General features: G+C 32.1%; 1 protein-coding gene across 7 annotated transcripts in view; it reads left to right on the forward strand.

Annotated features, from left to right (window-relative positions):
* The window catches only part of LOC132751753 (synaptotagmin-1-like), a 57,086-nt gene that overhangs the window by 16,147 nt on the left and 16,462 nt on the right, over positions 1-24,477 (forward strand). For 3 of the 7 annotated variants that reach the window (XM_060741990.1, XM_060741988.1, XM_060741987.1), the window contains one exon: positions 19,751-19,944. In XM_060741990.1, the coding sequence (XP_060597973.1) occupies positions 19,773-19,944 (172 nt within the window). In that variant the 5' untranslated portion in view covers positions 19,751-19,772. Of the gene's footprint in view, positions 1-3,028; positions 3,282-15,598; positions 15,622-15,704; positions 15,728-19,750; positions 19,945-22,620; positions 22,743-24,477 lie in introns of those variants that run through there. The other 4 variants (XM_060741989.1, XM_060741991.1, XM_060741992.1 and 1 more) reach the window with 4 other exon arrangements.

The following is a 24,477-nucleotide window of genomic DNA, read 5'->3' on the forward strand; positions in this document are numbered from 1 at the left end:
TGGATTTAATGGTCATTGCCATTTATTCTTTCAGTGTTTTGATTATATGTTAAGAGATATCTGCAGTTACCATTTGTTTAATATGTGCAGAATGTTTTGGTTTAATGTTTACAGATATCTGCAGTTACTAGTTGTTTCTTATGTGCAGAATGTTTTGGTTTTATGTTTACAGATATCTGCAGTTACTATTCGTTTCTTACGTGCAGAATGTTTTGATTTCATGTTTACAGATATCTGCAGTTACTATTTGTGTCTTATGTGCAGAATGTTTTGGTTTAACCCATTACTTCATATACACGCCTTTTAATGCCTTTTTCAACCCCCCCCACCCTTTATGTTGTTTCAAATGATGAAAAAATGCCTTATTTAGGCCCCAAACACTTGTTTTTGTTTGAGAAATGTTGTTAAAAAAAGTGACCTCTTTTTCGGCGCGGCCCCCCAACCAAAAGATACATCAGGGGGTTGCCAGAAGGGGGCACATTGGGGGGGTTTGAAGGGGGGCGGAGTCCCCCTCATCGCCAAGAAAAGTTTGGACTTGGGAGAGGCTGTAAATGACCCCAGATTGATCATAAGGTAACGTGTAGCCAACGCTGAAAAGCATTTGACTCTATCTCAATCCATTGAGAAGTTGCAGCACTTTGAAATCAATTTTGATGGAAAAAATCAACGCAAAATAGTGATTTTTGGCAATTTTGAGATGTCCCCTCGTTGCCATGGTAACAGAAAATTTAAGCCTTAGCATGTTGTTGCAAGGGCAATGGTCCAGTCAACATTTGTGCCAAGTTTGATTAGTGTTGAAGCAGTTTTTATAGTATTATAGCAATTTGAACTTGTAACGGGAGACTTTTCAATGAAAACAGCCATTTTTCACAAAATGCTCATGAAGTAATGGGTTAATGTTTACAGATATCTGCAGTTACTAGTTGTTTCTTATGTGCAGAATGTTTTGGTTTTATGTTTAAAGATATCTGCAGTTACTAGTTGTTTCTTATGTGCAGAATGTTTTGGTTTAATGTTTACAGATATCTGCAGTTACTATTTGTTTCTTATGTGCAGAATGTTTTGGTTTAATGTTTACAGATATCTGCAGTTACTAGTTGTTTCTTATGTGCAGAATGTTTTGGTTTTATGTTTACAGATATCTGCAGTTACTAGTTGTTTCTTATGTGCAGAATGTTTTGGTTTTATGTTTACAGATATCTGCAGTTACTAGTTGTTTCTTATGTGCAGAATGTTTTGGTTTAATGTTTACAGATATCTGCAGTTACTATTTGTTTCTTATGTGCAGAATGTTTTGGTTTAATGTTTACAGATATCTGCAGTTACTAGTTGTTTCTTATGTGCAGAATGTATTGGTTTAATGTTTACAGATATCTGCAGTTACTAGTTGTTTCTTATGTGCAGAATGTTTTGGTTTTATGTTTAAAGATATCTGCAGTTACTAGTTGTTTCTTATGTGCAGAATGTTTAGGTTTAATGTTTACAGATATCTGCAGTTACCATTTGTTTCTTATGTGCAGAATGTTTTGATTTTATGTTTAGAGATATCTGCAGTAACAGTGTATTCATTCTGTTGGGAATACTTTGATGCTTACAGAGAGAAAATGGAATACCCTACATGGAATATTTGTTGTTTCTCTGTGAGCCACAATGGCAAGTTATTTGCCTACTGCGCTGATCAATGATGCTTCAGTAACTGTCTTTTATTGATTTCTGTTTTATATCTGAACTACTGGAATATGGTGCTATAAAACATGATACACTTGTAGAGATCTATAGGTTGTGTGAAGTAAGGAAAAGCTTCTAGCCTGGAAGACATATTTATGATAGCTTCACTAGTACTGGGAAACTTAGCACCAAGGATTGATTTATATTTTATTCTCTTTGGGTGAATTTGTACTAATACTATGCTATATTTGTATAATGGACTATCCCTGGTGTAATTTTGGAACTGTTCATCCATATTAAATGTCTGCAGAACAGTAAAGTAGAGCATGCAGGCCAGTGGTTCAGAGTTATGTCAGACTCTCTAACAGTCCTTTCAGGTCAGACTGTCCCAGTTATTTAATGTACATGAATTATATATAATTCAGAAAACAATAAAAAAACTCCCAAATAGAATATTCAACTACTATTTTCAGAAGTTTAAGCAATTGAGTATGCACACTTTGTCAAACCGCTAACTGGAAATTTACTAGGTTAGGTATTAAGGTATGATTTTAATTAAGATAACATGATCAAATATTCAGAACAGATAAAAGACATTATGCCTCAGAAATGAATTATATTTTCCTTCTTTAGAAAGAGGAAACATAAGTTTCTAATGTTGAAATAATAGTTTTAGAGCATTTTAGACATTTATCTTATGAAGAAAGTAGCACAAAATGCGAAATATTTTGTCATAAATGTAGCAAAATGTAAACAAAGTGGTATTTTGACTTCCATACAAAATACTTAAATACTATAATTGTACCACCTGCAAAAAAAGCAACAGAAGCAAAAGATAGTTCAAGTAATTAGCCAATGAGAATTTATTGTGGATACCAAAAATAAAAAGCTTTTGAGAAACACCTTTTTGGGGCATATTAATGGGCTTTTAATTTACATTATTTTGATTTGATAACTTGAATACAAACTTTGATTAATACACTTTATAACTGTGATTAAAGAATTGTTTTCTATTAAAAAACATAACCAATTAGATGTCTAAAAACTTGAGCTGGGTAGGAGAAATGTTCACAATTTTTAGGAATTTTCAAGATTAAATTGGGGTTTTTCAACAGTTTTGTCAAATGGGAAAAGGCAGAAAAAGAAGATTTAAACTGCTGGATTATAATCTGTTTCAGAATTGCAAGTTTATGTAACAAATTCAGTAGAAAATAAGCGTAATGATTATTATCATGTTGATTTATAACAAATGAAGCGCCTTCAGGTATATTTGTAACAAACCTATTTTTATCTCAATTTTAAGCTTGACTACCTATGAAAATATGACATATATGTTTATTTAGAAACACGGATACACAAAAAGTTGGGGGAGTTATTTTAATCCTATTTTGTCGACTTGAAAGTAGTTCTATCTACTTTCTTTTGTTCGAGCTAGTTATGATCGTGATTCAGTACTAAATACGTCACACGATGTTTAACTTTACTTAACTTACGTACAGAAATAAAATTTGATATCTATTGTATAGAATTGAATAGCGGCTATAATTTGAAGTGTAATATCTAGGGTAAAGTGAAGGTTTTACATGGAGGATATGATGTGGAAATTTTAAAAGGTAAATAACACAGCTTTCAAAGATTATGTACATTAATATTTAAATGTTGCAACAATGTTTCTAGTGAAATATGTTACAATATTTTTAATATTCTAGCATTTCAAATACTGAGGGTCTATCATCTTTATTGCTGTTTAAGATAGCATTGAAATGTCTTACTGTATCATGTTTCAAATTCATTTACAGCCCAACTTCCAACCTGTTTTATTGTGCATTTACAAAGAATTAATTGAATATATTGAATAGATTGAATAAAGATTTTAAAAATAAAATACTCGCAGTAACCTGACTTTCATCATAAAGTTAACATAAATGTGATGTTTAACTTATGGTCATATAAGACTAAACTTGCTCTTAAGTGTTCCACTGTGGGAACCCTTTAAAAACTAGCTGCGATAATTGAAATATTTGCCCATGCAACCAATTATATAGATATATGCCAGCCTGACCATTCTTTTTAATTTAAGCGATTGGATATCAAAATTAAGCGAATTAATTAATTAACAAGAACAATTCCAAATTGGAAATTAGACTGATCCAATTTACAGCAATTGTGCAAAGACTAGAAAATTCAGAGTCCTATGCTAAGAAGATATTTTAAAGCACCAGTGCGCACATTCAAAACTTTTGTCTTAATATTCAGAAAAAATTACGTAGTTAAGAATCATTTTCTGAAATTGCATCTTATTTCTGCACTCATCCATTGTGAAGATTGTGTAAGAAGATTGATTCTGTTCTTGTCTGTCTAGCGGGGGAAATGAAAGTCTAATTATGCAAATTATATTTCATTTGTTGCAAGATTTTATTATTTATTTCGTGAATTTCTAGTTATTTATTCCATTACATGTTTTTCTTCATCGATCAGCTAAAGACAGGAAAATCGCTTGAGTCTTTTATGATTAGCTAGTTGTTTTCTTTTACTTAATTTCTCCCTTACAGGAAAACTTTTTTGAATTCCTAGAAAATTGATATTGAATATATTTGTTCAAAGATAGTTTGTGCTGAGAGTTGATTTTACTGCCAAGTTTGATAACAATCTGTGACTGTTTAATTTAAATACAGTCTGTGAGATCATAGTAATTGTTAAGTCTGTAGTTTGAAATTGAACTCCTTACCTTATGGACTTTGAGATCTGCACGTAACCCTGCTTTAAATATAGGTAAGAGTTTATATTTTAGGGACTTTTTTATCAAAGTATAAGAATTAAGTAACCAACAGTATAGAGACTGGTTAGACTGCATGGATGTGCATAATAATCAATGTCAATTGTAAAACTCTCCAATCTCCCCTCCCCCAACACTGCCACACTGAGTTGGACATGTTCCTTACCAACTTGGCATCCAAAATTAAATTACTCTATTGACTGAGCAGGGTGGACACAGAAAAAATGTAAAAACCCTCTATCCTATAAATTGCCCTGAAATGTGGCGGACACAGGGGCCCTATGTTGACTAATTCATTTGTATGTCTTTATCACTCATAGTATTTCAAGGGTTTTGGCATAAACATATCTTTTTTTATAATTTCTGAATGAGTGATGATCATCACACTCGATGTCCAATGTCTGAGATCAGTAGTCATTTAGAAATTTCTCCTCACCTGAGGATGGAACCAGAAACATCTGGAACACAAATCTGATGCTAACACACATGACTGCATAAGAAAATATGAAGTGCAATGAAAACAATCATGTAAATGAATATTTTATATTGCACCTATGATAAATAATTGTCAACAATGGCAGTGATTCATAGTTTTCTTTGAGAACTTGTAAAGACAATTAATAAGTAAAAATAGAGGGGTTAATATCTGTTATCGAGAAATATGTATAAAAATTATTAAAGTTAAGAATGCCTGTTGTAGGACATTTTATATTTACTCTGTTTGGTTCCTTTTACAGACCACTAGAGCTGAAAATTGAAAAATTATCTATTATTCTGATTGATCACTAGGTTGATAATTAGCTTGACTATTCCTAGAATGATAGAGGGAGAGGTCATGCACCTTTTTTGGTACACTAATGTTTGCAGAGGCATAATGACACATTTTAAGTTCAAGCCAACAGAGCAAGAGATTTCAAATGTCCAAGGGCTTCTGCTCATGTTAATTCACAAAAAAGTGCATTAGTGCAGTTCTTGCATAATGGTATATGTCTAATTTGGTATTTCCTTTATCATTAAATCATTTGTTTTTTATGTACAAAGAAATTAGATTTGTCCTATGCTTTTCACCTGCTAATGCTATAACAGCCAAGTTTTCATAATGAAGCTTAGGCTGTCACAGTAGTAAGTTGTTTTTACATGGCTCCCAGTGAAAAACATTAAAAAACGTGCAACAAACATACATGCTCCCATGATTTTTTTTCCATCAGTACATGTTTTTCTTCTCTGTTATACCTACTTGGGCAGTTTTAATGCAGGAATAGGGGTTAAAATACTCACCTGTGTGTTAGTGTTGTCCATGGTTGTGTTAGCATAACACTTCATGCAGTTAACCACTCATGTATTTGGGATCATAGTGTTTGTCCCTGTCGGCGGTTCTTAACTTCAGCATGGGTTTTGACTAAACTAAAGCCCTCTGTGAAATTTGCTGGTTAAAGTTTTTTGCATGCAAGACTGTCGAAGAAATTCACTTGAAGCTTAAGACCTGTAATTCTGGTATTGATTTTGTTTTAATTTTTTTTTTTTTAAACATTTTAGGATAGTATGATTCTAAAATTTAGAACAAAAAATCCTGACTTTAATTGTCATGATCTTTATGGGTTTTACTTAAAATGATGCATAAGTTTATATAATCAAAGGGAGGTATTGAGAGTTATGACTGATGTGATACCATGTCTGATTGAGAATTTGTTAAAGTTGTGACTGGTGTGATTCTGTATTTAAGGATTTGTATTTAAAATCATGGCTGATGTGATGCCACATGTTTTATTAGGATTAATATTTAAAGCCATGGCTGATGTGATGTCACATGTTTTTAAGGATTAATATTTAAATCCTTGGCTGATGTGATGCCACATGTTTTCTTAGGATTTTTATTAAAAGCCATGGCTGATGTAATGCCACATGTATTTAAGGATTAATATTTAAAGCCATGGCTGATGTGATACCACATGTATTTTAGGATTTTTATTAAAAGCAATGGCTGATGTGATGTCACATGTTTTTAAGGATTAATATTTAAATCCTTGGCTGATGTGATGCCACATGTTTTATTAGGATTAATATTTAAAGCCATGGCTGATGTGATGTCACATGTTTTTAAGGATTAATATTTAAATCCTTGGCTGATGTGATGCCACATGTATTTTAGGATTTATATTTAAAGCCATGGCTGATGTAATGCCACATGTATTTTAGGATTTATATTTAAAGCCATGGCTGATGTAATGCCACATGTATTTTAGGATTTTTATTAAAAGCAATGGCTGATGTGATGTCACATGTTTTTAAGGATTAATATTTAAAGCCATGGCTGATGTGATACCACATGTATTTTAGAATTTTATTTAAATCCTTGGCTGATGTGATGCCACATGTTTTCTTAGGATGAATTTTTTTTAGGATTTTTATTCAAGTCATGATGATGTGATTCTGTATTGAGTTAATTTATAATGTCATTGTTTACAGAACATTCATTTTGCTTAACATATGCTTATCAAGAACTTATAATGGTTCAAGATGACAGCATTTGACCTTAGAATGAAACAGCTGGCTAGGTAATAAAACACATTCATGACATCAGAGGTATTGATCATAATTGTAAAGGGAACCATGGAGAAAAATTGATCAAATTGATCTTCTCTTAATTAACTGCTTAGTATGAATGTGGTTTATTGGTAAAATGACATAATAGACTCATTATCATACTGAACCAGTATTTACTTTACCAGCAAGGGAAGCTGGGAGAATGGATTTTATAAGAGACAAGGGAGGGCCAAGTATGAAGCAGGCCATTGATCGGGTATAATTATAGCAGCGAAAATTATCGACATGGATTTGGGTGTTTGTTAGAGAAATAGGGAGGAATAAGTACCAGAAAATTACTTTGATATTTGATCAATATTTATACAGATAGAGAATAAATATTTGCCTTTATCTTCCATGCTGTTTTGTTTTTGAATGCTGTATCTGATCAATGGTTTTATTTACATTAATTGGTCAAGTTGTATGAGTATGTCATAAAACAAATTATATGAAAAAAAAGTTTACTTTGATGGTACTGATAATGGTATCAATTTTTTTTTTCTAAATCAACGGTTGATTTCAATTCTTTTCTGTATTCACTTTAACCTTTACCGTGGTATTATATCTTAAATGGACTTTTCCATCTTTCAATCCAGACAAAACCAATTATCAGTTTTAGACAAAAACAATTTAAAATATTTAGGTAATTTTTCAAAATATATACTGACTGAATAGCAAATAGTGCCGACCATGATTAGATGGCATAGATGTGTTGGCTGATCTTGTTCTGTATGGGTCACATGGGTAGATGAACAGGCTAAGACTTGGGCAAGTGACATATTTTTACTGACTGTAGCAATACATTTACATGTTATCAAATTAGGTAAATACAAATTTACTATTTATTATTATGGTCATAAACTTCAGTAAATGTATGAACAATTTTACATCATAAAAATATATTTGTTTTTGTGTAATTTTAATCTTTTGGTTCTGTGACTGCTGGATATACTGTCCTCTATTATGAGAGGTACTTGTATTGATTTTGTGTTTAACATTGACGTCAGTAAAGTAATTTCCTATTTTGTCAACAACTTGATTTGTATGTCGCATAATAAGAGAATTTGTGATTTGTGTGGACTGGACAAGATGTTACCGCAGGAGTACAGATATTTGACCGAGAAAATTGTTTTCATTTAAAGAGATTGGTTCTTGGTTGAAAGCTTTATATAGAACTGTACATTTGTTGTCAGTTCATTATTATAGACTTATATTAAACAAGTCGAGAAATGTCAAAACGGAAAGCCTGAGGCAAAAGCTTTGAAACATTTCCAGAGACAAGATTAATGTATTCATCTTAATGAAATGATATAAGATTCTGTTAGTTTTTTTTTTTTGCTTAAAGCAGAAAAAGTCAAAACCACCTGTTAGGACATTTTTATGTTAGATTTGTGTAATATAATGTGGTTATAGTAAGAGCAATTCTTGATTTGGTACTTGTCTTTGGCTTGAATAGATTTTGCTAGTATCTCATCAGAATCAGAAGAGCTATGTGTGATCCATTCTAGTTCAATATTTAGAGACCAAAAATAAGACATTTAACCTTCTTTTAACGGAAAATTAATTCCAGATATACCTATGTACATATGGTCATATATTTGCCTGGTCATATTTTTGCGTATGATAAATGTATATTCAATTTTGCAAGGACCTGCTTATACTTCCATACTTGCCAGAGCAGACATACAATGTATACAATGGGAATGACTGTAGAAAAGATTTCATAAAAAAACACAACAAAAGTGACCTGCTACATCGGGGAATCAAACGTGGGTTGCCCAATTCACACTCCAATGCTCCACCTGTTGAACTAGACAGGTGTTGTAAATATATTGACATGTATGTGATGGTAATATTACATGAAAAGCAAGCAACATCACAAAATTTAGGTTTTCTTTGATGTCTTTTCTTTGAAAAAGTTTTTTTAATTACTAGATTTTTCTTTGGTGCGCTGCAGTTAGTCCCCAGCTTAACCCAATGAATAAAAAACAAATTTTTGATTTTTTTCTTTTTCCCCTTCATTTTTTCCCTTTTTTTCCCCAAAAGGTTTTTTGATAAAAGCACTAAAGGCATAAATTTTTTTGAAAATCAAAAACGCTAATCAGCATGTACTTTTAAACATAATGTTCATGATATTAATCATAAAGGCTAGCATTGATTAGAGATATTTATATCACTGACCTTTGTGACATTTTAAATAATTATATAAAACAGAAAACCAATACTTACCTATCTTGTTAATATGAACTTTTAACTATTAATGATATTGATAGGAGATTTATAATATACATGTACAGACAGATGAAAATTAAGATAATTTTATTTAAAGGTCACATTGCCTATTATCAGTGTCAGTAATTTCCATTTGCCAGGAAAATATTATTTATTGTATTTCTCAATTATAGTGCTCTCCCTAGGAAATCTTGCCTTTTATGGAAGTCTGACAAAATAGTATATGGGTACATTGACATTTAACATACATGTGTTAAAGATAGATGTAGGTGTGTGGGTATAATAATATATATGACATTGTGAGAACAAACATCTGGTCAGGGCAGTAATGTCTTCATGTCAGTATAAGCTGTCAATAAATTTATAACCAAGATCTGTTGTATGCAATATTGTATGCAATATTGGCCTCAGACTCATAAATCTTAAGGTACCCCCCCCCCCCGAAAAGGCGGCACGGGATATAGAAATAGTCTCCGTCTGACCTTCCCTCCTTCCGTCCGACATTTTTGTCCGGAGCATATCTCTAAAAGTATTTGAGTTATCAACTTGAAACTAAATAGGTGGATAGAGGAGCAGTGCACAAGAATGATAACTCTACCCTGCATAATTTTTGAGTTATTGCCCTTTGTTATTTTTCTAAATTGATTTTTGTCCAGAGCATAACTCAAAAAGCCTTTGAGATATCAAAATGAAACTTCATAGGTGCATAGATCTCACTCAGGAGGTGTACAGTGCACAAGAATGATAACCCTACCTTTCATAATTTTTGAGTTATTGCCCTTTGTTATTTTTCATACTTAATTTTTCACCTGAGTGGAGCAAAACTCAAAAGTGTTTGAGATGTCAACATGAAATGTCATAGGTGGATAGATTTTATTGAGTAGGAATGCTGTGCACAAGAATGATAACTCTTCCCTGTACAATTTTTGAGTTATTGCCCTTTGTTCTTTTTCATACTTAATTTTTCACCTGAGTGGAGCAAAACTCAAAAAGTTTTTGAGATATCAACATGAAATGTCATAGTTGGATAGATCTTATTAAGGAGGAATGTTGTGCGCAAGAATGATAACTCTTCCCTATACAATTTTTGAGTTATTGCCCTTTGTTCTTTTTCATGCTATTTTGTCCAGAGCTTATCTCAAAAAGTATTTGAGGTATCAACTTGAAACTTCATAGATGGATGGATCTCATTGTGGAGGAGTGCATTGCACAAGAATGATAACTCTACCCTGCATTATTTTTGAGTTATTACCCTTTGTTATTTTTCAAAGTTGATTTTTGTCCAGAGCATAACTCAAAAAGCCTTTGAGATATCAAAATGAAACTTCATAGGTGCATAGATCTCACTCAGGAGATGTGCAGTGCACAAGAATGATAACCCTACCTTTCATAATTTTTGAGTTATTGCCCTTTGTTATTTTTCATACTTAATTTTTCACCTGAGTGGAGCAAAACTCAAAAGTGTTTGAGATGTCAACATGAAATGTCATAGGTGGATAGATTTTATTGAGGAGGAATGCTGTGCACAAGAATGATAACTCTTCCCTGTACAATTTTTGAGTTATTGCCCTTTGTTCTTTTTCATACTATTTTGTCCGGAGCTTATCTCAAAAAGTATTTGAGGTATCAACTTGGAACTTCATAGGTGGATGAATCTCATTGAAGAAGAGTGCAGTGCACAGGAACGATAACTCTACCCTGCATAATTGTTTAGTTATTGCCCTTTTTTTATTTTTCAAAATTAATTTTTGTCCAGAGCATAACTCAAAAGGCCTTTGAGATATCATTATGAAACTTCATAGGTGCATAGATCTCACTCAGGAGGTGTGCAGTGCACAAGAATGATAACTCTACCTTTTATAATTTTTGAGTTATTGCCCTTTGTTATTTTTCATACTTAATTTTTCAATTCAATTTTTTTCTCAAAAAGTATTTGAGGTATCAACTTGAAACTTCATAGGTGGATAGACTTTACTGAGGAGGGATGTAGCACACAAGAATGATAACCTACCCTGCATTAATTTTCAGTTATTGCCCTTTGTTATTTTCAGCCATCAGTATTCACATAGGTTTCAAATCTGTAATCACTATAGCCATCAGTTTTCATTACCAAAAGACCTCTTAAAATGGAATTATTCTGCTCTACTACATATACATTCTTCCAATGAGCAAACACATTCGGCGGGGGATGGCCATGTTGACATGGCTCTTGTTGTACTTTTTCTTGAATAAATGTGATAAAAAACTTGTTTTTAATGCTAGTATGGTTTTCAGTGCTTATAATTTAAACAAGTGTGAAGCCTAATTCAAACAAGTTTTATGGCCAAATTCAAACAAGTCCTGATAGCTTATTCAAACAAGCCTGATGGCCTAATTCAAACAAGTCTGATGGCCTAATTCAAACATGTCTTGATGGCCTAATTCAAACAAGTTCTGATGGCCTACCTCAAACAAGTCCCAGTGGCCTAATTCAAACAAGTCCTGATGGCTTAATTCAGACTAGTCTTATGGCCTATCTCAAACCAGTCTGATGGCCTAATTCAGATAATTCCTGATGACTTAATTCAAACAAGTCTTTTGGCTTTATTCAAACTAGTCTGATGGTCTAATTCAAACAAGTCTGATGGCCTATTTAAAAAAACTAGTCTGATGGCCTAATTCAAACTAGACTGATGGCCTAATTCAGACAAGTCCTTATGGTCTAATTCAAACAAGTCTTAATGACTTAACAGATGCAGCAGTCTTGTTTACATGAAGTTGCCAGTTCAAAATTATCATGCAAGCACATTTTCTACCAGGTTTTGCAAACCTCTGGTATGAAATTGGTGCATGTTGGCAGACAGTCAGGTGGTAGGGTGTACACAGTTCCTTCCCTCAGTGCAGCTCATCCCACTGTTTCAATGGATTTCAAAAAATGATTGCCATCAAGTGCCTTTGCTGGTATTAATTTTGTGATTTTATCATTTTTTGCAGAATGATTGCCCTTTGCTTTCCAATATTGGCAGAAAAATTGGTTTGGTGACAATTTCATTATTCTATTCTTTTTGGATAGATATTCTAAATGTTCAACAAAATTTTTTGTATTTGTGTGTTCATTATAATTATCTAAGGTTAATTTCATTGAAAAGGTCTTAAAAAGACAATCATGGTCTAAGCTAAATTCAAACCTTTAAATAGGCATGATTTCTGGCATATTATCATTGAGCCTAGAAAGGAGTACAGTTCACATAATGCTTTTTCTGTAAGTATACAATTAATTTTAATTTTGTGCATTCTTTGAAGTTTATAATTACACACTTTACTTCTGAAATGTTAAATGGCCAACAAGAGGTCACTCAGAATATTTAAATTTCATAGGTCAATCAATTGTTGAACACTAAATGCTTTGACTACTCATTATATCAGATATGTGGGTTGCCAGACTATCTCATCATATTGACCTGCCTATTATGAATAAAAGGGGAGTTAGGTATTTTTTTTATCAGTTATATTAATTAAATGGTACCTTTTGGAAACTGTTTATTTCAAAGTAAATGCATTTTTTCATGCTTCACTTATTTAAAAGTGGTTTGGCAATCATCATGTAGAAAGCAATTTGATAGCTTGAAAACATGTACATTTCAAAATTTTTATTGAAATTTGATTTCTACTCATGTAATAGTGAGTGTAAATTTGTCAAGCATGACTGAAATCTATTACATCTAAGACAGCCTGTTCAAGTACTTTCGTCCTAATTCTGAACGTCCTAATTCTGAACGGAAAGTGCTTTTATAGAAAGATGTAATAACTTTGCTGTTTGATGAAATATGGGAAGTTTTTTGACATTATCTTTTGAATTATTAACTAAACATCGTAGAAAGACATTCAAATGTTGAATCAATATTAGATATTTTTTGTCATTTTACACTGCAAGAGTTTTATGCTGTTACTTTTTGCTTTTAATGCTCATAAAATTGTTTTGAAAGCATTTACAGGGGAGAATTCATCTGTGACAACAATATCAGCAACACGTTGTACTGGGCCTTCGGGATTTTGAGAAGCTGTTAACTAATGTTTGTTTTGAAAGAGAAATTGAAATAAATTCCATCAGTACTAAAATTTCCTGATGATTTTGTCTGTAAAAGAGTTCATCTGAGACTACATAAAAAGGAGAAAGTTTCAAAAATATTTATAAAGTTTACTGTTATTTCCTCACATGTTTATAACCGCTTTGCTGTCAAAACTTTAATTATGAAATTACAGTGTATTTGCCAGGGAAATTTCTAAGAAATACAAGAGCTATAATTATTTTTCACTTCATGTATATTAAAAAAATGATAAAATCCATTCTTTTACAGAAGAAAATTGACAAAGTAAAAACAATTTTTTTTATCAACAATGGGATAAAGAAATACCATAAACATCAAAATATTAGATTAATCTTTTTATATTCCAGTAATGGGTATATACCAGTGTTGTTTGCAAAATGGTATTTTGAACCAGTGTTGTTTGCAAATGGTATTGTGAGTGTGACTGGTATTGTCCAACAACATTGACCTGGCACTCTTGCATTTGACCCTGTAGTCGGTATATTCCGTAAAAGTGACGACCTACTTGTAAAACGATATAAGTGAAAATATCGAATTGTTAAAATGGTGTTAATTAAAAATTCCTCTGAATGAAGTTGGTAAAGGGGTTTCACTTGAAGAATGTAGATGTGACTGGTAGGTTCGAATCCTATTTCAGCGATTTCTTTTTTCTTGTTTTATTTAAGTTTTAAAATTGCCATTCTCATAAAACTATTGCAAACCTTTTTGTTGTGTGTGACTACCAGTGTAGTATTTTTATAGCGTGTATGCGCTAAAGCATATAGGACGATTGCATAATGTCACAAAGAGAACCGTTGAAAGATACTGTAATGAAATAAAAAATATAGTTTGTGTATAAAACACCACTTAGCAATTCTAAATCCAGGTGTAGTAAAATGATTTCAAATTAATTCTTGCGAGTAAAATTTAAAAAAATATATCCATAACGTGGTGTTGGTAAGGAATCAAACTAGACATCTATACCAATGCACCACACCTCACTGACGAGAGAAGTTAGCAAATTTATCAACATGTTTGACAGATACTGGTCAGTTTTTATTCAAATGACCTTAAGGAAAGTTAATGAAGTGCCAGGTCAATATTGTTGGACAATATACCAGTGTTGTTTGCAAAATGGTATTCTGAGTGACAGGTTTTCCAGTGTTGTTTGCAGAATGGTATTCTGAGTGTGACTGGTATTCCAGTCTTGTTTGCAGAATGGTATTCTGAGTGTGACTGGTATTCCAGACTTGTTTGCAGAATGGTATTCTGAGTGTGAAAGGTATTCCAGTCTTGTTTGCAGAATGGTATTCTGAGTGTGAAAGGTATTCCAGTCTTGTTTGCAAAATGGTATTTTGAGTGTGACTGGTATACCAGTGTTGTTTGCAAAATGGTATTCTGAGTGTGACTGGTATACCAGTGTTGTTTGCAAATGGTATTCTGAGTGTGACTGGTATACCAGTGTTGTTTGCAAAATGCTATTCTGAGTGTGACTGGTATACACAGTGTTGTTTGCAAAATGCTATTCTGAGTGTGACTGGTATACCAGTGTTGTTTGCAAATGGTATTCTGAGTGTGACTGGTATACCAGTGTTGTTTGCAAATGGTATTCTGAGTGTGACTGGTATACCAGTGTTGTTTGCAAAATGCTATTCTGAGTGTGAAAGGTATTCCAGTCTTGTTTGCAGAATGGTATTCTGAGTGTGAAAGGTATTCCAGTCTTGTTTGCAGAATGGTATTCTGAGTGTGAAAGGTATTCCAGTCTTGTTTGCAGAATGGTATTTTGAGTGTGAAAGGTATTCCAGTCTTGTTTGCAGAATGGTATTTTGAGTGGATTATGCTGGTAGTGAAGGGTGTGTTCAAGGCAAACCGTTGTTTCCTTGAGCAAGAAACTTTACACTCATTTCTTAGTACTGGGTAGTTCCAGGAACAGATTCGAGGGTGTTCAAAAAGTTTATAGCTTACAACACAATCGAAATTGAAATCAATTCATATAAACCAAATATAGTAAAAATCTTGAAGATCTTTAAAGATTTCGATAGTGATAATGTTACAAGGAATTAGCTGATTAGCCCATCTGTTCAGTGTCCACAATAAATTAGCTTTAAATCTTTTAATAAGTGATATCGTCCATCTGTCAAGTGTCCATAAGTGTGATAATAGATAACCAGTTAATAGTAGAATCTAGTGAAACATTCTCCTGAATGTTTTATGTTGATTGATCAATAACTTGGCCAATATTGATTATACCTACTCCTTCACAGGCACTGGAAAGTCAAGAGTAAGGAATCTCTGGTGGGTTATATAGGGAATCTTTAGTGTATTATTATTTAAAACAGTTGTGTCATACAGTGAACCAGTGAGAAAATAACTGCATATAAGGAATGGATATTATGTTATTATATGTAACTTTATGTGTTTTTTTTTTTAAGCAACATCCTGTTATGTGATACGATATTAAAATTATGTTGTATGTTGTAGAAATTCACGATGTAATGGGAATATGAAATATAATTTTTGTAATTTGTAAGCAGTGTCGGTTGTAGGAGTTTACAGGCAGATGGATTGTACACGCATATGGATTAAACAGGGATATACTATTCTAATAGATTTAAAAAACTAGTTAACATTTTAATTATATTAAAACAAAACATATCACATTTAAACTGCATGCCTTCAGAAGTGAGACCTAAAAATTTCAAGACAATCAGTTTTAAGAAAAATGTGCAAATATTTGAAGAAAATTAAAAAATATTAACAATTCAACCATTGATTTACATGTTATGTGCAATCAATGACTGATTTTGCAGTATTTATCACCATATTTTTATTGCATGACAATTGCAATCAGGGTCGTTGTTTTTTCCCCATATTTTGACTGTTATTGGTTATTTACTGTGATTTAAAATGCTGTTAACTGTGAATGTGTAAATGACTTCTTTTTTCATTTTTCACTTGACAATCTCTTCCTTTTTAATATAATTCTCAAAATTTTCATGATAATTAGCATGAATCTGTAGGCATGTGGCTTTAATGTTGAGACAGAGAACTGAGTGTAAGTTAAATCGTAGGGAATATGACTCGTTAGTGACAAGCTTGGAATTAGTTTCTATGGATACGAAGACAAACAGAGAATTTATCTGATATCATAACTTATCTTGTGCAATATTTATTTTTTCTCTGCCCATCTGAATCATTGTAACATATACTGCTTTGAATATAAGAATTATTTCTGTTTTGAATATAAGAATTATTTCTGCTTTGAATATAAGAATTATTCCTGCTCTGAATATAAGAATTATTCCTGCTTTGAATATAAGAATTATTCCTGCTTTGAATATAAGAATTATTCCTGCTTTGAATATAAGAATTATTTCACACACTTTTAATAGAATCTTACCTTTAAAGGTAAACAGTCTTGTAAAATTGTTTTAAATGCTTTTTAAAGAAAGAGATATGATAAAATGTATTATGAATGATTTTTAGGCAGGAGAAAGCAATGCGAAAATAATTAAATATAGAAAAAATTAAGTTTAGGCCGTTTCTTAAATGGAGGATTCCACATATTTAGCCACAAAGTCATATTTCATTTCAGTATGATACAGTTTATCCACAGTTTATCCACTAGTTTCATGTTGCTCAGAAATCTCTTGTATATTTTTGTTCAGAAACAGTTGAGATCCCTTGAGTAAAGTAATGAAACAAAAATAAATAACTGAGTGGGTGAGTTTTTGTGAGATAACGCAATGTTCAATCTCCAATATCGAATTTAGTGGAAACTATGATCCCAACGGACCAGAAAAATATAACAACACTAGTCTTATAGAATGTCACACTAACACACGGAAACTCATAGTCTTTTATTCTTTCTATCATTGTAAGATTGAGCTCGGGTACCCAAGGTTTGTACCTCCTACCAGCAGGTTAGACGAATGAATAATTATTCAATATTAAATTTGTAAGAATTTTATATAAGTAAACATGAATCATGGCAGTATTTAAATCTGCAGCAATCTGCAGCTGAGCTGCAAAGTCGGCAACCAGTCCCTGCCAATTGGATGCAACTGTTGTGTCCTGAACAATGAACAGATTGATTTTACACAAATGTCATTATTTTTTGTAGCTAGATGTGTAAACAATATGAATGTTCAAAAGGTCAAATTTTAGGGTTATTACTGAAAAGTTTTAGAAAGGTCATAATATTTGCAAATTATGTACAAAATGCTTCGCATCTTTAACACACAGTATTTATACTGGTGGCATACCAGTAAGTTACATGTACTTATGAATTCCAGCATTCAAAAGAATTTGAAATATTTGCCTTGATGAACGTTTAGAAAGAAAATCAAGGTACATGTACAATATGATAATTAATAAATAATACTGCACAAGTACTTTTGTCACAGGGTGAGAACAATGTGCAGCCTCAGACTTAAGGACTTGAACCTGGGACCCTCGGAATACTTTACAGCAACTCTAATGACTGGTCTATCTGGCCGCTTTCACACCATCACCCCTAATTAGTGAACAGTTCAGTACTGTGACACTTCCTTTGATCAAAATTGAATATAGTTAATTTGCAGCCGCCATGTATACATATATAGATAATATAAGCTTAGGATTGTCAAATGAGAATTTATTTTGTATTACAAAGATGAGCATTGCACTAGATGACTGTACGCAGATGTTTGTTTAATATCTCATGTTATCAGATAATGATTCAATCTATAATCATTAAGGTATACCAAGCTTGCATGTTAATTGAAAATCTCACTATGAAAACTGAGGACAGTTTCCGGCCATTCCTATATTTTGAATTGTTTGTGAAACTTTACTAATCAGTGCAGGTTTCTAATTTCCTGAGAGAAGAGTCTCTAGAGAGAATTCGGAATTAATTTATTATGTACATATTATTTACCGGTTTTAGTTGAAGCTGTCCACTAACTTATTGTAACGTCACAGCACCCCACCCCATCCCTATAGATAATCAACCCCCCTCACCCCCCTGCCACTCCCAAGTAATGATTCTTTTTCTCATTGTAAGTTGGACATATCTTCTGCCATTGTGGTGCCAATATTAATATTAAACCCCCACATGAATCTGGCATTGCAAAAGCCAAAAATTTTGCTAATTTATCTAGTAACTTCTGTACCTGCCTTGTGGACAACAGGATGGGGTCACAACCAAGTTAAGTTAAGTTTGTCTGTCTGTCTTAAAAGTAAAGAATTTATTCATTGCAGAATTCTGATTGCCATTGGCAATGGAATCAAAATAAATAAACAAAAAAATCAAGGATTTCCTTGCTGATAGAAAGATTGTTTTGATAATTTGTTGGCATCAAATATTCTTCAAAGAAGCAATTTTTTTGGTTGTAAATTTAAACAAGAGACTAACAGACTGATATGGAATAATTGAGCTGCCTAATAAGTGCCCTGAACAAGTTATAGTATATAGAAATGAGATCAGCTCTAGGCTGATAGGGATTGGTTCCCAGGAGATATTCATTATCTACTCTCAAATTAGATTCCTATTATTGAATTAACTTGATGTACATTGTAAATGCATTAATGGAATAATGTTATGTAGGTCAGTGATTGGTAAAGCCATTAGTTGTTAAATAAGTTGTCTACTTATTGTTGTAGACTCTAATATGAATCCATATTTAGCATACAGACTGATTCTGATTCAAGCTTAGTTCATTGAAAATTAGCATACATTGACACAGTACTGCTTTCTTGTTGTAAAAATCCATTGGTTTCTTTACTTTTCCGTCTTCTTGGAACCTAGAATTAGCTTTATTCTTGTAAAAAGCCATTTATGTATTTTTTTTCCTTCTTGAAATCTAGAATTAAATTAAATGATTTTGTATATAGCTCAAGAGGGAGAGACCAGTAAAAAATGAGAAAGTCACAGGCTCGGTTTTAGGTGTCCTAATGAATAGGTGGCAATATTGTATTTTATGGTCAAAATTCTGTTTGCAAGTCAAAATAATACCTTAAAAGATGGGCAATTGGATAAATCAAAAGTATACAATTAATTGTTATGATAAAGGTGGCAATATCAAATGCATCCCTGAATTTTTGTTTTTTCTTCAGAATAAAAGTATACATGGTAACAAATATGATGCAATACGATTGTAATGATGAATTTTATGATTTTGTCGAACAATATGTTATCTAGGATATGGTATACATGTACACATAAATATATAACAATGTTTTTTTTATATTTGAGTGTATATAATCATGACCTTATTTATCTGCGTGTGTTTAATGATCATGTAGTGGTGTAGCTGCTTTTAAAGAAATCCCTAAAATATGTAATTTAACCGAATTACAGGATTCTGTTGGATACTTTCAGTGTAAATTAAGTGCAACAACAGTTTATGATTTATGAATAAAAGTTGATAATTGCTATTTTCAGGTGAGTCCATAACTATTTGAGAATGGACTTGTTGATGAGGATGCAGCGTGACACAGAGTCCGCGGATGCACCCGAGACAAATGCAGCGGCCAGTAATGATACAGTGCCAGCAGCTGCCGTAACCACGACAACAGAAGCAGATAAATCGGCTGCTGAGAAAATCGAACAAAAGGTCATGGAACAGATTCAAAATTGTAAGACTTTGAAAATATTTGGAATTGCTAATTATTATATACATGTAACCTTCCCTTGTGATAATGTAACTGTGTTTTGAAGTTTTAAAGCAAAATATAAAAAGTATACGGTAGTATATAGAGTATCAAGATAAGAGCTTTTCAGTTTTTGGGCTATCCTTTTTAATGGGACATCATATTCCTTATAGTTTAATTTGACTTGCAAAGTCTGTGACATGATATAAAAAGATCATGGAACTATTTATAATAAAGTGCAAGAAGCCTTTAAGGCTAATAAGTTACGGTTTGAATCACTTGCACCTTTCTGCTGTGGGCTAGAATCATGTCAAGGTCTCTTGATTCATGAGGAAGTTGTTGGTTTTACTCAGGGGATCTGCTCCTGCCTGACCCCATGGACAGAGGGGCATCTGAGGTTTATACAAGTCATCATATGACATTTACAGCATTGTTGGGACTAAAAACAATAATGGATTAACAGATGACACAAATATAATGTAATATCACTTTATATGTTTGAGTAAGCTTGAACAGAATAGCATAATTGTAGCATAATAAAATATTGAGTAAGTTTGAAGTTTCCTTATAAATACTGATCTCATTACTTCTTATTTTTAATACAGTGCATTGTAAGTATGTCACTGTTAAACATGCAACAATCACTTTTCTATTTCATTGAAAATTTCCTGTGCACAATTTGTTAACCCTTGCCATTCTAACATTGTAAAATGGACAAGTATTATGATCATGTCCTTCTTTATATTTGGCTACACATTTAATATGAAAAATAATGAGCAACATCTTTCCTGTCAAGATTAAGATCATGAACTGATGAACTCTGGTGGACATTCATGAACTGTTCATGTAAAGTAGTTCATGAAAATGTTCATCTTTAGTTCATTAGATGAATTCAGGAAAAATTTATAACCCAAAGTGTTTATGAACTGTTCATATGCACAGTTTGGATATAAAGAGTTCATAAACAGTACATGAACAAGTGGTCATGAACCTTGAACTGGCTTGAACAGTTGCTAGTAGCAACTGCTCAAAGAAGAACTGACAAATTGAGGCTGATTGTAAAATGTTAAAATGAGATAGATTAAACAAGTTTCTTGACAAGTAATCTGGCAGAAATATGCATGAATATAGATTACATGTTTTGTAAATAAGAAGTTAATGAAATGCCAGTAGTAGATAGATTACTCAAGGAAGTGTAACAATTTCCAAAAATTTGTAATGAAAGAAAATTCTTGCTTGGAGAATATAGGGATTTTTACTTTAATAAAAGACTAAAAATGACATTTGTAATGATACCTAACTTCGATCTGATTTCTTGTGATAATTTCTGAGACACCAGTTCTAAAATGAAAACAAGATCGGCAAATGAAAAGGAATAATGAATGATTTTACAAAGCAAATTTCTAGAGCATTAAAATACCTTAATTAATTAATTATTCATACATAATCAATACAGTCTTTTTTAATGTTTGATATGATTATATAGAGGATATTTGTTTGTTTGTGTGTAAGATGAAATTTTATTTCATCTAGTGGGCTTTAAAAACAGTATTCTCACGAGTGGCGTAGCCACGAATGAGAATACTGTTTTTAAAGTTCACGAGATGAAATAAAATTAAATCTTACACAACAAACAAACAAATTTTCTTTTTATTTTATGCTAAAAAACAAGTTTAAACGAAATTTTCATGACATTAACGTAAATATTAAAATCTGTTTTCCCCATTGAGAGCCCCATTTAGTCGGAATTTCTCATTAAAAACAAGAAGTCTATAAACCTGATAACTCAGTAGTTTTGGAGATGTTACTAGATTAATGAACTGCTCATGAACTAGTTTATTTTTGTGTTTTTTTAACCCAGTTCATGAATATCAATACAGACAAACCATATGAAATGGTTTCATGAATTTATTTGTCAAAATTGTTATTCATGCACCATAAATGTACAGTTCATGGAGTGAATGATGAACAGTTCATAAACTGAGTTCATGAACAGTTAATGAATTATTCATTACTGAATATATGTCAGATTGCATGCATATACATGTTGGGAATTGGCAGTCTATATATGAGCCACGTCATGACAAAACGAGTTTGCGACCAGCATGGATCAAGACCAGCCTGCACATCTGCACAGTCTGATTAGGTTCCATGCTGTTAGCTATCTGAGTTTCTCTACTTGTTATGGAGTATGTAAGCGAACAGCATGGATCCTGATCAGACTGCGCGGATCCATGCTGATAGCAAACCCATTATGTTGGTTTTGTCATGACGCGGCTCATATACTGGTGAAATACTTGTGTATTTGGGTTTGTTAACCCTTGTCATTGGAAAGAAACAATGGTGAAATACAAACATTCAAAGGTCATTTAAAGGGTTAATAAAGGTATGCATCAATGAACACATTGTCACACAGTTGCACACATTTTGATTACTTAACTAATTAATGGGTAAAAACAATCTATTATGCCTGAGTTCTTCTGCAAGATTGTATGTTGATCTCACTTTAAGAAGCTTACATTTACAGAATTATTCATAAAGGCATGTTGTTATTTTACACACACATATATATACATAAATATATGATATTTTGCTACAGTTATGCTGCCTGCACCATATGTTCAGACACATTATCATTATAGAGCTTGATCAACTGTGTAATGAATATTTCAGTGTTCATAATAGAGTTTGTAAATTCTATATGACTTTGTGACAGGATTTATACAAAACTATAATTTAAAAAAAGAGCTAGAATTATGATAGGAAATGTGTGAGGTGCAAGAGTAAGTATACTTCTTTTATGTGTATAAAGACAAAATGGCGTAGAAAAGTACAATTTTGTAAGTGTGGTTGTATGTGTTTTATTTCATGAATATGTGATGCTTATATTTCACACACTGTCAAGGGTTTAAATATCATGCTGTATGCAAACCATATGTCAAATTCACTAATCAATTTTAAAATCTAAATCTCAAACCGGATCCTGACTAAAATGACTGCTGTTATATTATCTACTGTATACTATTTTTGGGCAAAATTAACTTGTCTTATATCAGGAATTTTGAAATTTAGTTATTAAATTTATAACCTTTGACATTCTATAATAATTCAACTTTCTTGATAAGCTTCCCCAGTTGGATCACTGTTTTAAAAACCTTTTCTCAAGTTAAACACACTTGTATACACTTTGGATTTTCCAAGTTTGAGCCTTGGGTGTAACATAGGTGTGGACATCCTGGATTTTCCAAGTTTGAGTCTTTGGGTATAACATAGGAGTGCACACCCACGATTTTCAAGTTTGAGTATATGGTATAACATAGGTGTTCACACTCACGATTTTCAAGTTTGAGTATTGGGTATAACATAGGAGTGCACACCCACGATTTTCAAAGTTTGAGTATTGGGTATAACATAGGTGTTCACACTCACGATTTTCAAAGTTTGAGTATTGGGTATAACATAGGTGTTCACACTCACGATTTTCAAAGTTTGAGTATTGGGTATAACATAGGTGTTCACACTCACGATTTTCAAAGTTTGAGTATTGGGTATAACATAGGTGTTCACACTCACGATTTTCAAAGTTTGAGTATTGGGTATAACATAGGTGTTCACACTCACGATTTTCAAAGTTTGAGTATTGGGTATAAACATAGGTGTTCACACTCACGATTTTCAAAGTTTGAGTATATGGTATAACATAGGTGTTCACACTCACGATTTTCAAGTTTGAGTATTGGGTATAACATAGGAGTGCACACCCACGATTTTCAAAGTTTGAGTATTGGGTATAACATAGGTGTGTACCCCTTGGATTTCCTAAGTGTTTGTTTGTTTTTAGCTCGACTACTTTTTTTTTTTTTTGGCTCGACTTTTTTTTTTTTTGAAAAAAAAAGTAGAGGTATTGTTATAGTCAGGTCGGCGTTGCCGTTGCCGTCTTTTTTCTATTTTTAGAAATTGCGTCATTGTTGCTATTATTAGAAATTGTTGCTATTTTTAGAAATTGCGTCATTTTTTCTATTTTTAGAAATTGCATCATTGTTGCTATTTTTAGAAATTGCGTCATTGTTGCTATTTTTAGAAATTACGTCATTTTTTCTATTTTAAGAAATTGCGTCATTTTTTTTCATTTCTAGATTCTATTTTAGAAATTGGGTCATTTTTTTCTATTTTTAAAAATTGCGTCATTTTTCCATTTTTAGAAATTGCGTCATTTTTTTCTATTTTTAGATTCTATTTTTAGAAATTGCGTCATTTTTTCTATTTTTAGAAATTGTGTAAATTTTCCTATTTTTAGAAATTGCATCATTGTTGCTATTTTTAGAAATTGCGTCACTTTTTTATTTTTAGAAATTATGTCATTTTTTTGTATTTTAGAAATTGCGTCATTTTTTCTATTTTTAGAAATTGCGTACTGTTGCTATATTTAGAAATATGCTTAATGTTTCTATTCATATATATACAAAATATATAAAGAAAACAAATGTGACAAGACAGACCAACTAAATTTATAAAAAT

Source organism: Ruditapes philippinarum, unplaced genomic scaffold, assembly GCF_026571515.1.
Source record: "Ruditapes philippinarum isolate M1 unplaced genomic scaffold, ASM2657151v2 ctg76_1_1_1_1, whole genome shotgun sequence".
Classification (NCBI taxonomy): Eukaryota; Metazoa; Mollusca; class Bivalvia; order Venerida; family Veneridae; genus Ruditapes; species Ruditapes philippinarum.